The sequence below is a fragment of the Chelonoidis abingdonii genome, chromosome 1 (genome assembly GCF_003597395.2).
Source record: "Chelonoidis abingdonii isolate Lonesome George chromosome 1, CheloAbing_2.0, whole genome shotgun sequence".
NCBI classification, from domain to species: Eukaryota; Metazoa; Chordata; order Testudines; family Testudinidae; genus Chelonoidis; species Chelonoidis abingdonii.
Genome location: NC_133769.1, coordinates 243,845,195 through 243,860,772, shown reverse-complemented (window position 1 = coordinate 243,860,772; position 15,578 = coordinate 243,845,195). Strand labels below are relative to the sequence as shown.

General features: G+C 40.7%; 1 protein-coding gene across 1 annotated transcript in view; it reads right to left on the bottom strand.

Moving 5' to 3' along the window:
• The window catches only part of DHRSX (dehydrogenase/reductase X-linked), a 212,420-nt gene that overhangs the window by 177,867 nt on the left and 18,975 nt on the right, over positions 1-15,578 (bottom strand). The window contains exon 3 of the mRNA XM_075060749.1: positions 10,134-10,202. Coding sequence (XP_074916850.1) covers positions 10,134-10,202 — 69 coding nt within the window. The remainder of the gene's footprint in view (positions 1-10,133; positions 10,203-15,578) is intronic.

Genomic DNA, 15,578 nt, shown 5'->3' with positions numbered 1-15,578 from the left:
CAGGGGAGGCTCTAGTAGCTTTCTTTCCCAGTGTGATTTTTGCCCAGGCAGACTCTGTCTTGTCCATTCCATCACTTCTTATTTCTCTGAGGATTACCCTTCTCTTCGCCAGGGTACAGACAAACAGTCCCCTGTGTACATGAGATTTGCACTGTATCTGGATATGAAGCCTACAGATTTCTGTATTGGGGAGATAAAACACTGACAAGAATTATTTTTCAACTAGGTCAAACTAAACATTTGAAAAATGATTTGATTCATTTTGTCACCTTGAATCAGGTCAGTACTGAAGAGCTACTCTTGTCAAGCAGCATGAAATCAATAGTAATCTTGGTTAGAGTACATAGAATGTTAAATAAAGGACTGTCTGCCACTAAGCTATGGATGAAGGGTATGAAATCAAAATAAATCAGGCTCTGGTGACTGTTGACATCAACCCCGCACCCCCAGAAACATCACACAATGAAACAGCAAAAATGCAAATCCAGACATTAGAATTAGGAATCCAGTGCAACTCATGTTACATCACAAGGTTTCTTCTGCTTCATTAAAGGAAATATCATTAGCAGGATTTTCTCTTCCAACTCAGTTTTATAGTCAAGGGGTTCACAAAACACTGCAAAATGGAGGCTCAGTTATTATGGATTTCCTGAAACTCTTTAGATTGCCTGAGAGGGATTTAGAAGTGCAAATGAATATCCCAGTTGCCATTAGGAATGTAGAACTAGAGCAAAGGTTCTATGCTTCATGTAATCCTAATCTTCTTCTCCAAAGTCCTTTCACCTTCTCCAAAGTCTGCTTTCAAAGGCTGTATAATAGTCAAAACGTACTATTTGTATTGTGGCCAGGGGCGGCTCTAGGGATTTTGCCGCCCCAAGCACGGCAGGCAGGCTGCCTCCAGCAGTTTGCGTGTGGAGGGTCCGCTGGTCCTGGGGCTTCAGCGGACCTCCCGCAGGCGTGCCTGTGGGAGGTCCTCCAAAGCTGCGGGACCAGCGGACCCTCCGCAGGCACGCTGACAAAGGCAGCCTGCCTGTCGCCCTCGCGTGGCGTGCTGGGGCCTGGAGCCGCCCCTGATTGTGGTGGTGCCTCAGAGCCCCAGTCATGGACCAGACCCCATTGTGCTAGGCACTGTACTGATACAGGACTAAAGGAAGGTCCCTGCCCCAAATAACTTACAATCTAAGAACTTGTATATATAGCCAGGGCTTCAGAAACTCAATATTCATTGAAATTGAGAGAGAAAGATGCTATAGCCCAATGGCAAGGGCACTAATATGGTATGTGAGAAAGTCAGGTTCAAGTCCCTGCTCCAATGACTGGCTATTTATGCAATGTGGAACAGTTTCAACAAGAGAAATTGAGAGCGACCCCACAAAATGCCAATAGCCTTGGGGTTAGGGCATTCTCCTGGGCAAGCCTAGGGTCAACTCCCTGCTCCAAATCAGGCACAGTGGTGATTCAAGCCTGGGTTTCCCAAATCCCAGGGGAGTACCCTAATGATTGTGCTATTGGGTGTTCTGGAACATACACATGGCAGCCAGATAGCTTTCCCAAAAAATTCCCAGCCTACTTACCCCTACATCTATATTCTGTGTGGGTTACATGTGCTCTCATCACACCTGCCTGCAGGGACTGATCTGGTAAAAGAGATGGGAGAGAGCTTAATATGAAAATCCTGCTGTGGTTTAGGTGTGAGCAAGCAGCTCATTAGCTGTAGTGTGGCATCAGGACTTAAGTGCCTTGGCAATTGCTCATCAGTGGAAACCTAGGCACCTATGGGGATTTAGGCACCTGTAGAGTTAGGCAATAGCTGAGGAGTGATTTTATGAATGTCAGTGGTGCCTAAATGTTGAAATTAGGTGCCTAATGAGGCAGACAGCTACATCTCTATGCAAACCTAGCTTTTAGCTCACATTTGGAAGATTATCTTTACAACCACTAGTGCCAGTGTAAGAAGATCTGATTTTCAGAGGTCTGGGTACCAGTGGCTTCCACTGACTTCACTTAGAGTTGTGAATGCTCAACACTTCTGAAACTCAGGTTCCTAATATTTAAAACAATGAAAGCTTGGATTCTGCAGAAGTTGAAGGCATTTGCTCAGGAAAGCTTCCTATTTCTACAGACAAGGGAACTTTTCAAACCCTGTGTATAACCCATGGAAGACAGGACTATATAAAACAGCCTTTGGAAGAGACCTGGAAGGAAAAAACCAAAACAAAATTGCCTTTTTTCTTTCTCTGTCTTTCAGGACCCTACTAAGATCTCCTTCTGAACTGGAAAGTCTGGAGTATCTCACATTGTTCTCTTGTGAGAGCTTCCAGGGCTTCCAAAAAGAGTGACAAACTTTGGAGGGTATGAAATCCAGCACCATTTCCATCAGCGGGAAGGTCACCAGGTCTCTTGAGATGGAAAAAAGAACCAAAATGTTTGAAGAGTGAAACAGAAGAATTCTCAAGTCTTCCAGAGGTGATTTCATTTTTAAATTTTTTTAAAATCATTTTTAAATTACTTTCCCCTAATCCATCTCTAATAGAACAGTGTGATCAGCGAAATTCTAAACACCAGAGTCTGGTTCCATTACGACATTATCCACCCCTAATATCCATACAAAGTTGTATGTGATTGTAACGGCATTGGCACCCACCTCTTGCGAGGGCCCCCCACACCCCAGCCAATGGTTCTTTCAGCAGGTCTTTAGAGACTCAGTCCTCTGGCTGAGTCACAAACACTGTCCCCCCTTCTGGGGTATACAATCTCTAGTTCTTTCTCACAGCCCTGCTATGAGGCCGTAAAACCAAGGCTTCCCCCTGGAGACACTGCCTTCTTTAACAGCCCACCAGGGGCCCATCTTGGTGCCCTCAGTTGGTGTCCTTTCGGCAGCCTTCCCTCGGCTCAGTCTTCAACCAGACCAGCAGGGCCCATCATGGTACTGCTGCCTGGTCAGGCTAGGGTCTGGGTTTAGTCCCCTGGGATCAACCTGCCCGCACTGACCTGTCTATGGTCCTGCTGCTCTTCCAGCTAGCCAGGCACCTGATCTGCAGCAGCTTTTCCTGGGCTCAGTCCCGCCTGCAGTGAGCTGTCCTTGGTCCTGCTGCTCTTCCAGCAAGTCTTGCATCCCGTTCTCCCTCTGCAAGATCCAGGCAGCAACTGATTTCTCTGCTTCTGCTGCTTCTTTTTAAATGGCCCTTATGGCCCTTGATTGGTCACTCCAGCACCCCCTCTGATTGGTTGCTTCTCTGCTGACACTCTAGGCCACCTCTTTTCTGGGGCAGGGTGAGGCAGGACCATGAGGCCTGCAGCAGGGGAAATCGAACCTAGTCCACCCCATCACAATGATTTAGGATATGAAAATAATTTCTAAATATCTTAAAGAGACTGTTTCTCTGCCTAAAACTATAACTGTTTGTTATGGGTTTGTTTTCTTATTTCCAAGTATCAGTTAGGAAAAAATACATAAAAGAAAATCAGGTTTCTTTACAGTATAGCTTGATAATGAATTCCATTTCACACTTCCAATGGAAATGAGAATTATAGAAACTGATGGCTATAGCTGGTGTCTGCATTATGAATATATTTTATATATGAAAGATGTTGCCTTTATATCTCCAGATCTATAGCTTGTTTTTCTCTCTATGAACCATATGTGTAATTCTATTAGTGTTTGAACTGCCATCCTATTAACATCACATCTTAATTTCTAAGAAGTTAAAAGGCTCATGGAAAAAACAGAAAATTCTCAGTTATTTTAAATGGTTTCAAACACTCCCTAAAAAATTGATTAGTTTAAAAATAAAAGGCAAGCAACAAACACATACAAACAGACATACTTGTTGATGGTGAACATATTTTCATGTTACAGTATTATGTAAAATGGAAGAAAGGCAGGAAAAATTGATTTGTTTGTCATTCGGTCCATCAGAGGTTCTTTTTATGTGCTTAAAATATTCCCTGCCTGACAGATCAAGGGCTCTTCAACTGTAGGGTCAGTGGCGTCAGGGGTCAAGTGCAGAGCCCCATCCATAAATCTTTCAACTTTACAGGGGTTCTAACCATCATACATTTTTTGGCCAAGCTTCTACAAAGACTTACATATAAGCTTAACTTTTTAGAGGTTTTGCTGAATCAGAATATTTCATAGTAGCTAATTGGACATGTTTGCTAAAATGTTTACTTGTATTGTTAATATTAATAGTTATATGGTTGAAAAAATCCAGCACTAGGCTAGAAATCACCACACTGATGTTCTAATTGTGTGAGAATGCAAATATATTGATTCATATTTACAATGCAATTACCAGCACTGAATGAAATGTAAAGTCATATCAACACTTGGAGCTAGGAATGGGATTCTCTAGCTTGCATAGACATTCTCTCACCAGCTTTCATTGAAATAGCATGCTAAAAATAATAGTGTAGCATGGCAGCAGTGAGTGTTGGCACAGGCTATCCACCCCGACCACATGCCCACAGGGTTCAGGGGTATGCATACACAGCACAGCTAGCCTGTACCATTTCCCATGCTACCATATCACAGTAGCTCAATGAGATCTAGCAAGAGGGAATCATTCCTTTAGCTCCAAGTGTAGACATAGCCTAAATGCACATACTCAAGTGATCTGTGGGAATTTAGAAGTCTTTGGCACAAATTCTGCTCTTGGTGATGCCAGCAAAAATATAGAGCAACTCTACTAACCCGGTCTCTCTGGGTTTATATCTGTGTAAATGAAATGGGCTTTGACCTGTTGAGTACAAAGATACATAGGAATTAAATTAATATATAAATATCAACAAAATCTCTTTTCATGCTCCATTTGTATTCATGAATGAAGATGGAATTGTAGCTTATGCATAAACATGAACTCTTTTACTTAGCATAATACCAAGGGAAGGCCTTCATAAACAGAGTGTGGGACCTGGAGTTAAAACAACTAAGCTCAAGGGGAAAAATGTAAAAGTTAAGGGGAAAATTAGGCGTAAAACCACGTTAATCACAAACAGCTTGAAAAGGAGAGGTTTGTGATTAATCTTTCCCAACATTTACTGTGACAACTAATTCAAATTAAAATATGATCATAACACATGGCACACTAAATCCACAGAATTAATTGGACTGCTATTTGAAACACAGATTATAAACAGAATTGATGAGTAGCAAGAAAACTGCAGCAGAGATAGAGAAGAGGTGCTCTCTATCACTGTCGAAAGATGCAGTAGACTGCTAAGTAATAGCCATGCACCAGATTGCATCATTCACAATCAGAGCCAGTTGGGGCTGGGTGAACATGCACCACACTAGGGGGAGCTCTGTATCTTCAGAGGCACGATCCTTACTTCATCTCTCCTTAAGATGTTGTGATCTGCATCCATCTGCCCAGCCTCTCCTCCTCTTTGGTATGACATGCACTCCTAAAATGCTAGGAGACAGCAGTTTCTGTGGCTGTACACAGTGGGTAGAACGGACAGGAGAAGGCTCCTGGCTTCCTCCTTACACCATGCAATTGCCAGAGGCAAATTTTTTCCTGTATTAATAGATTAGACTCATGATAAAATTTTATTTAGGAAAGGAATTTCCACAACAGAGAATTTCTTTGATTAATTCCAGTCACAACTCTTACCACCCCAACCTCTTCCACTATTTCAGAAGAGAAATCCCTTAAGATCGCCTGCTAATGAGAGAGAAATATTTCCTAGTCATTCAAATTTAACATCTAGGAAAGCAAATAGATGGCATTCATGCATATTATTGGCTGAAATTAAGACATTCCCAACCTACGAGTCCTAATTCATGGTCATGTCGCTACAATGTGGCTTTTGTTCAAACATCTTCATTATCTGTTTAGCAATAAATCTTGAAATGTTCTTCCTTGAAAGTCATTATAAATTATCCTAAATGGGAACAGCTCCCTTTTAATGAAACTTTTTTTCTAAGCAATACATTCATTAGACTTTATCTGCTTAGTGCATATATGCCACTAAAAGTGCTTGAAAGTTAATTATGCAGAAGATTATCAGGATAGTAACGATTATCATTATGGAGTGGATAAATAGGTCTCAAATTTCATCTTTTGAAAAACTGGCATACTAATAGGATCGAATCCTGCTCACAGAATACTTCAGTTGAAATCAAATGGCCAAATTCACAGATAGCATAAACAGCAAAGTGATTGAGTCAAATTCCGTGCTCACCTGCACTCAGGGGCAGCTCCAGGCCCCAGCACGCCAAGCGTGTGCTTAGGGCGGCAAGCCGCAGGAGGCGCTCTGCCGGCACCACAAGGGCGGCAGGCAGGCTGCCCTCGGCAGCTTGCCTGCGGAGGGTCTGCTGGTCCCGTTGCTTCGGTGGACCTCCCACAGGCGTGCCTGCGGAGGGTCCGCTGGTCCCATGCTTGGGGCAACAAAATTCCTAGAGCCGCCCCTGCTTGCAATCAAGTAAATCTAAGGTAACTTCACTGACATCAAGTGCGTTACTCTGGATTTACATCAGATCTTGAAAAATCTAATTGCCCGTGTAACCCACTTGTGAGTGTGTGTTGTGTGTTACAGATGCCTCTGTGCCCAATCTGCAAAGGATCTGAGACTTTTACAGTCCTATCTAGAGAGCCTTAGCTTGTGAGTCAAACTGTAGAGACTTATGTTTTTAGCTTGGAGGTCCCCAGCTCAGTTTCTGGTGTGCTGGCCAAGATGGCGCTGTCACATCAGTTCATATGGGAACTTTTCCCTGAAAAATGGGGTGGTGGGAGTGAGGGGGAAAGGGGAAGCCAAAGACATCAGTGTCTGACAACGAAAGCTTTTCTTAGTTCCTGATCTTAGTTTTTTGGAGCAAGGACCATATCTTTGTATGTGTTTTTACAGCACTCAGCAGAATGGAGCCCAAGTACTGATTGTGAGCTCTGGATGCTGCTGCAATCTAAATATTTTTTTACAATAATAATACAAAATCAATTTTTAAAAATTCCAGCCTTATGGTTGGAAGATAAACTTCCCACTATGAACTGAACATAAATCAATAAAGTGTTGTCTTCCTGAAGCAGCAGACAGACTGCTTGAGTGACTCAGATGCTGAGCACACTGTCAATGTGGTACAAACCAGGTGGAGCAAACTGTGCCTGAGAGACCGCCACCCTCCCCACACACATATCCTGGGGACACTAGGATCCACACGCTGCCTTCCCTTCCCTCCTCTCCCCTCCAACATGTGGTGTTAGGACAAAGCCACAGTGAGGAGCCAGCCAGGGATTCCAGGCAGTAGGGGCAGGAGCAGCCAAAGCAGGGACCTTTGTCCTTAGGAGAATGTTCTACCATTTTGCCTGGACTTTCTCTGCCCTATGCTGATTGGAAGTTTGCTTCAACACTTGCCCCTACCTCACAATCTCTTCACCTCAGTGTCATTCCACAGCTGCTCCTCTTACCCTCTTCTCCCCTGCCCTGCTGTGTTCTTCCCGCCACCCTTCCCAGCAATGTCTGCCATCCCTTCCCTTTTCTTTCCTGTTAGCTTACCCCTCCTTCATATACCCATCTAAAGAGGGGGAAAAAGTTAAAAAAAAAAAATACATGGAATGACATGTTGTTTGCTGCCATCACATTGTCACTCTGCTTGCTTATTAAGACACTGACCCCTACCCTGGATCTGTCTTGTCTATTTAGATGCTAAGTGCTTTGGAGCAGGGACAATTGACTGTGCTATGTTTGTACAATGTCTAGCACAATGGGGTCTTGGTCCATCACAGGTGCTCCTAGGCTGTACAATAATATAAAGAATAAATAAGAAGAATACTCACCACCTACTACAACTTTGACATAATTCTGGCTTCTACAGTAAACATCCTTGAGCCTTCCCAGAAGTCTCCCAGCAACACCAAAGAAGATTGGACTTGACCTTTTTGGTATTTCTAACTTTAAAAAATACCATTCTTTATCATGAAGAGGAAAAATAAGCACAAGTCCAAGAAAACATTTTCAATATATATTTCAAGTGAAATCCTGACTCAATTGAAGTCAATGGGAGTTTTACCACTGATTTCACTGGGGCCAGGATTTCTCTCTTTCCATTCATCTTCAATCCTAATGGTTTGGAACAGGATTCCACCAGGAACAGGATTCCACCTTTTGTTCCTTCTACTTGTACAACATAGAGTAGCTATACATAAAAATCCTCTCCAAACTAGGTCGTATTTTCAAAATTCAATTAATAATTTTCTATAGTCTGTTCAGATACTGACCAATCAGGATCTAAATTTACTGATGCCTCTTAATCATGTACTGTAGGCCAGACTTGAAATATATATCATCTTTAGGTACAGCCTCAGCTTACTGAAACTATTGGTTCTATCAATTGTAGGTTGAAACAGTTTATCACCTAAAATCAGAGCTTCCTTAGTTCAGAAGGTTAGGTGAGTCCAAGGCCCTAGGAATTTCTATGATTGCATAAATGGGATAAGAGATCTGGATTCTTCAAATGGGGTGTAAATTTACCAATATAACTTAGTCAAAATGATTTGGTCTTTCTCAGAAATGAAACTTCCAGGAAAATGTTTAGAGAAGATAGCAATTACCCTATTTCTTTAATGATTCTGACTATTAATTTATGATGCATTCTGAGGCAATGATGGGTGCCCTTTTTTAAAAAAATCAAAAGATAAACCTTAATGAAAGTTTTTGGTTTTTTCAGTCATCACAACAGTAAATGTTAAAGACGCATCAAAAGCAGAATCAGCTTTTAGAAGAAGCCATGAAGGTCCTCAATAGGGTGGAGTTCAACACTCCAGTATCTGTGCAGCATTTTTGGCCATGAGATTATACATCAAAGCAGTTACAGTGAGTCACCACAAATTACTTTGGAAGAACTACACCCAGTGCTTTCAGAACATAAAACTAACTGAGAGAATGGCCTAGAGAATAAATTGCAAACTTGAGTTGCCAGGAAACAGAGTTTGCTATACAACTTTTCTCAGAAATAAAGCCACTTTCCTTCTCGTACAGCCCTACTTCATCACTCATTCAACAGATTCAAAAGCACATGGCTAAAGTAATCCTAAATTTCATGGTGAAGCAGTTAGACTTTGCTTCCAGCTGTAATAAAGCTGTGTCCACACAAATCCAGTCTTCTCTTTTTTAAACCGACGAGTGCTCAGACTATATCAGAGTCTCCTTTGGGTATAGTAGAACTTAATTCAATCAGTTGATGAAGGTTTGAAAACTAAGAGGTCTTTTTTAAGAGGTTTAAAAAATTATAATGAATCAACACTATCAAGTTCTACCAGCCAATCAATTAGATTGTGTGTTGGAATGTAGAAAAATTGTTTCTACTTGTGAGGTTTCAAGGATTTTGACTCGTACAGATCAAACACTTTGCATAAGATGGATTTATTATGGTTCAAACTGCAGTATTAAAGCAACCCAGGGCACAACAGACAAACTCTCTTTTCTTTGACATATCTAGGCATTTTAAAGGCACACAGCTGTTGAGATCAGAGAATCAACATTCTCTCAGGCTAGAGCTCTAAGCTTAAATTCTCCTCAAGTGCTATCTGCTACTTTTCACTGTATCGCCTGGCAGTTTTTGTTGCTTACCTTGAAAGTTTTTTTTTAAAATAGAATTTTGTTACTAATGTCTGTAAGCTCTAGTCATGTGCCAAGTGAGCAGGGCTGGACAGGAACCCACACATATTACATCTCTGCACTGTTAGCACTCTCTTCCCAAACACACCTTTTTGCTGTGATTTCCCGCACCACGAATGAAGAGATTTAAAGCCCATCAGTGACAAAGACAAGAGCACACTCACTGTAAACTACATCATCCTTTCTTTAAACCAAAATTACTAGTGTCATGATTTTCTGCCCAGTCATCAAACTCTCTCTCTCTCTCTCTCTCTCTCACACACACACACACAGTGAAGTACTGCAGTCCACACAGGCTCTGCAGAACCGACAACCAGTTCTGTTATATCTTTACATAAAATCAGACAGGATGATTCAGGAACTCATTTCCCAAAATGCAACACTTCAAGAGCACATGATCACACATGCTCATTTGTTTGCACATAAATACCATGGAAAAGGATTAATCTGTAACTCAGGAAGAAAATTGCAATGAGGTATAAACAGCAGTTGTTTTACAAATGCATACAGTATCCTACCTTTTCCATTCACAGTTTCTTCTTTTATCTTCCTCACAGCTTCTTGGCCTTCACTTTCATCGTTTCCAGCTGCCATCATCAAGAAAATGCAAAATTAATAATGCAATCATCTTAAAGACTGTTGAGTACCCAGTCATCCCACAAGTATAGGTTAACTGCAATGTAAAATGCCCAGTCAGAAAGCAAACAACAAGCTTGGAGTGAAAGAGAATTATCTATTGCAATCACACTAACAGCGGTTTCAAAAAGCACCATACAAACACATTGCTATTCACACATGACTGGACTGTTCTGTCTCTTCTAGTTATTGTATGAAGGCTGGACAGCCACATGCTTGAGCAGCTGCAGCTAAAACCAAATCTGGTGATTCAAGTGAAGCACACTTCAGAAACAGAGTCTGAAACAGTCATAAAGCAATAAGCTTGGACTGCATAACATTTCTTTTTCCAAAATGAAAAAGAACTGATGGGATTTCATTGAGTATTTTGGTGGATACTCACTAAAATGTCCAGTCCATCTGACTCAGTGCATTGGTACAGTTCTTACTAGCATTAAGAGAAAATAAGTGTTAGACATCAAAGATAGAGAAGAGACTCTGCCCTCATATTATTGAAGTACGGTAGACAATCTAGTTAACAATTGGATAGTATTCATTGTTTGGCAGTTGCTTTGTAACAATGCTGGTTTTGGAACAAAAAAAAATACTGTGCTTCATAACAGTTTAATTTTGAAAGCCGAATTTACCATTCTGTCTATCCATCAACAGATACAGAGCTTTTCCCTAGCACCATCATCACAGCATCTGAGTCCTTCCTAGGTAAATTAGATGCACGTAGTAAGCCCCCTAATGAACGATAAAAAGTCTTCTGCCGCCTCTAGTTATAGAAAGACTGCCTGCATTTTTATAAACCTGGGTGATAAGGAAAGTTTTATTTTTCTTCCTCCTTTTTTATTTGTTATTGTTTATTAGGCTATTTATGTATTTATTTTGCTTATCTTCCATTTATTTGTTCCTTTCTCTTTCTGGTTATGGAGGGAGAGATCTTTCACAGAGGAGTTTATTGTGGCATGCTGAACAGTTCAATCAGACTCTGGATTAGTCTGACTTCATCTGGGAACTCCCTGTACACCCTTGAGAAAGAACATTTTATCTCTGGGACCTCATTACACTTCATTCTGGATTGTATACACGGCACAGTGCAAGAGTGACTGGAGGGATCAGACCAATACAGGGGTGATGTCTCCCAGGCCACTGCAGGGTAGGCTAATGCATTCTGCAGAAGCTGGAGCCTCTGTGTTGCTTCCACATTTAGCCCCAGGTACAGGGAGTTACAATATTCTGTCTGGAGGTGATAAATGGATGGGTTCATGAAATGGAAGGAGAAGACTCACTCTTTGTATGAAAGCAGTTGAAACAGGCAATTTTGCCAGTTAAAACTGTTAATGGGAAGACGGCTTGCCTCTAAACACCCACAAGCATACTGGTCTATAATAGTATGTACAGATTAGATCAGCTTTTCAATTCGTTTTTGACTTCCTCATATGAACCATTTTGAAACAAAGCAAAGAAACACTCATTTGTAGTATTTGTTTTTCTGCAAAATCCATCTGGGGTTTTATGACACACAAACATTCAGCTTGATCCTAATTTCTGGAAATAGATGCAGTGTCAAAGAACAAAGCCTATAGTGAAACTGCCATGTCTGTGGAACTCTGCACAAAGCCACTATGGGCAAGGAATCAACTCTCCTCACTCTTTCAGCTTAAGTGATTTCCTACAGTGGGGTTTCAAAAATCAATGTGTCACAGTGCAAGATACAGTTATGTTAAAAGCTGACTTCTATGGCAAGCCCTGTGAGGGTCCCATCTGATCCTCCTTTCATTCAGCATTTATCACACAGTGAACACGCATATTAAAACCTCCAGTGACTTGATTTAACTCTCAGTAAGTTCATTTATTTTTCAAAGAACTTGCGTTGCACAACAAATTTTAATTCACATTATTTTCACTGTTATATTAATGGTTCCTCATTAAAGCTCAGGACCCTCCAAACGAGCTCAGTTTATCTTATTTGCATATCTTAATTCAAGACTATTGAGACAAAAGAATCATTCTACTAAATAGCTGCTTCAAATCTGTTTCCATATTAGCGTAAGAGAGAGTTTTGAAAACATGAGTCCAGGAGCTAGGAACATCATAAAATTAAAAATTGCCTTGACCAAAGCTGTTTGTGTGCTGGAGGCTTTTGAAATGGATTTTGCAAAGCAAATGCTTTAGGGATGAATAAAGAGACTGAGTAAGTGACAAAATCCTTATGAAAAGTTCAAAGTAATGTATCACAAAAAGATATAGTAATATGGTAAGAGTAATCTACACCTCTGATTTTATTTAAAGAGATGAGTGATTCTTTACTTATTAGGGGCAAAGCAATAGCAACATTTATAGTCAAAGTTGATAAACACATTCCATTATAATCCCTTGTTTCAGTTGCTTTTACTGTAACAAACTAACCATTTGCTCTGAAATTTTCCATGGCTGATCTCTGCCTTAGCATCATCAAGTGATCCATCTCCTGTTGCTCATGCCCAGTTTCTGGTAAACAGAGACTAGGACACCATCCCTGCCCATCCTGGCTACTAGCCAGCGATACTCCTTCATTGTCACCAAACAACTACAAAGGATTAAAGACAGGAAGCAGCAGCTCCACTGAAATACTGTTAGGAAGACCCACTGGGGTGGGAACCAGACCATGAATTCTCGTCTCACTTTTTCCATGGACTAGTTTCAATATGCAGCTCACTTATAACCCTTATTATTGAGGAAGGCCTCATACTTCTACTTTAACACACAAGTAGATAAAATGCTCCCTCATTTAAAAACTGTTAACAAGATTTTGAAAGGTTTCATATGATCACTTTGGGCAGAACTGGGAGTAGACTTCATGTGTAGCTGAATCTCATCTACTTAAACATGCTGCCTCCTAGAATGAACATGCCAAATCTATGTGCTTGGCTATTGTATTCGCAAAACACATCTACTCCTGCATGCTCACCTTTAAAAAGCTCGTTAAAATCCACAATTGAATGAGTCCTATATGTAAATGCAAAGCATCATTATCAAATAATTAGTAGCTAAGAGTCCTAACTTTCAGTCTCCTGCTTTAAACATGGACCACAGTTCCCTTCCAGAGCCAGGAACACATCCCAGTTCCTTGTATTGTACTGCTGTCTAGCAAGTAGTTCTGTAACCCACAAGTAAAGTGAGCAGTGCACACAAAGGAGAACAGCTCCTACTGAGCGCGCATTTAAAATGTTCCAATGTGGTAGTAAATTCTGATTTTATTTTTCAAAGTCACCAAGCAATATTGAAGAATCATACGTACAAAGTCTATCATCTGTTTTATGTAGGACCTAGACAAAAACACAAAATATGTTGCATCCTCTCACTGCAGACTCTTCAAACAAAGCTATGCTGAAGTCACCAGAAACGTTGATACTCAAAGAAAGGAAAGGTCATAACACTCTTAAGCACCATTTGAAATATCCTTATTGAAATGTCCTCTAAAATGTAATAATAAGGATGAAAACAAAAAAAAATATTCTAAATTTTAAAGGGTTCCATAGAAATCAAGATAAACAACCACAGAATATAATGGAGTATAATATCCTTTCAACAGAATTTTAAAAACACCCCATACAATTTCAGAGAAACATGTATGTCTGCAAAATAATAGCTTTGGTTTTAAATGTCTAACTAGAGATTAATCTGCATTCAAATTCTATATGACCGTAATATGTCAATGTTTATTATTTTTATTTGTATTATGGTAGAATCTAAATGGGAGAGATACGATCGGGGTCCCATTGCATTAGAAACTGTACAGCTTCCTAGTAAAAGACAGGCCCTAATCTGAAGAGCTTACAATCTAAATAGACTTGACAGACAAAGGGTATGTACGCAGTACCCACTGGATCGGCAGGTAGCGATCGATCTGTCAGGGATCGATATATTGCATCTCATCTAGACGCGATATATCAATCCCCGAACGCACTACCGTCGACTCTGGAACTCCACCAGGGCGAGCAGCGGAAGCGGAGTCGACAGGGGAGCCATGGCCATCGATCCTGTGCCGTGAGGATGGGAGGTAAGTCGAAATAAGATATGTCAACTTCAGCTACGCTATTCCCATAGCTGAAGTTGGGTATCTTACATTGACCCCGCCCAGTGTAGACCAGGCCAAAGAGTGGGTGGGGATTCAGGGAACCACAGGCACAGAGAGGCAAAGTGACTTGCCCAAGGTCAGTGACAGAGCCAAAAATTGAGCTGCCACAAGGAGAAGGATAAAATGACAAGTGTCTAAGTGGTCTCCAAAAAACAAAGAATGCAAAAGATAAAACTATTAAAAACAAAAGCTACAAAAAAGGACTTAGCACTGTGCTTTGTGTTAAACAAACAAACAAACAAACAAACCAACCCAAAGCTGATTTAAGAGGTCTATAATTTTTCCACAGCAATATCTTGTCAGTCACTCCAACTATTGAGCCTTTGAGGTAGAAAACTGAGGACAATTTAGACCACTCAGCAACAAGGAATTCTCTCAGTATGTGCCTGATCCTGCTTCCGTTGCTGTCAACAGCAAAATTTTCATGGAACTTCAATGGGAGCAGCATCTGGCCCTAAATCTATATATTCCAGAATGAATCAACATATACTGATACTGTAAAAGGTTACAGAAGGGAAGGAAAGCAGCAGTGTAGCCGATATCATACAGATAGCTGGAGTGAAAAATTGGAGTGAAAACATATGTAAAAGATGCTGTTCAAGGTTTTGTTTTACTAACCAAGAGCACAATCCAAAGCCTTTTGAAGTCAAGACAAAGCTTTCCACTGATTTCAGTGGGCTTTGGATCAGGTCTTTGGATGGTGCCCAACAAAGAAACTGAAGAACTAAGTACAGTTATTTTAGCAGAGTCAGGTTATTGAAAATCCAAACAGGAGAGAATGTTGTGTATCACAAACAGGGCTGGCATTCAAATACAGAAAGATGCACATTGCTAAAACAGATGTAGTATTCTAAACTAGAGAGTGAGATGTTTAAGACCTGAGAGAGTATATGGTATGACGACTAAATTAAGATATGGTATAAACAGCCACAATGTTGTGTTTTAACATGTTTGTAAATGACCTCTTTGAACTTTTGTGACCCACAGTAGAGTCCCCTTCCTGGATTTTTTTTCCCCATAGACTCAATGAAATTGTGCTCACTTTCACCACTTCTGAATTTCGCCATGAGAATTTGGAGGTGAGCAGCCTTCACTTGATAAGAACTGCCTACCCTAGATTCAAAAAGCTTGGGAGAGTTTGGCATGTTCATATCCATTGAAAGAACTTTGAGAAAAGTTGCTTAGAAGAAATAACTGTCTTGGGAACTTAGACTACTAAGCT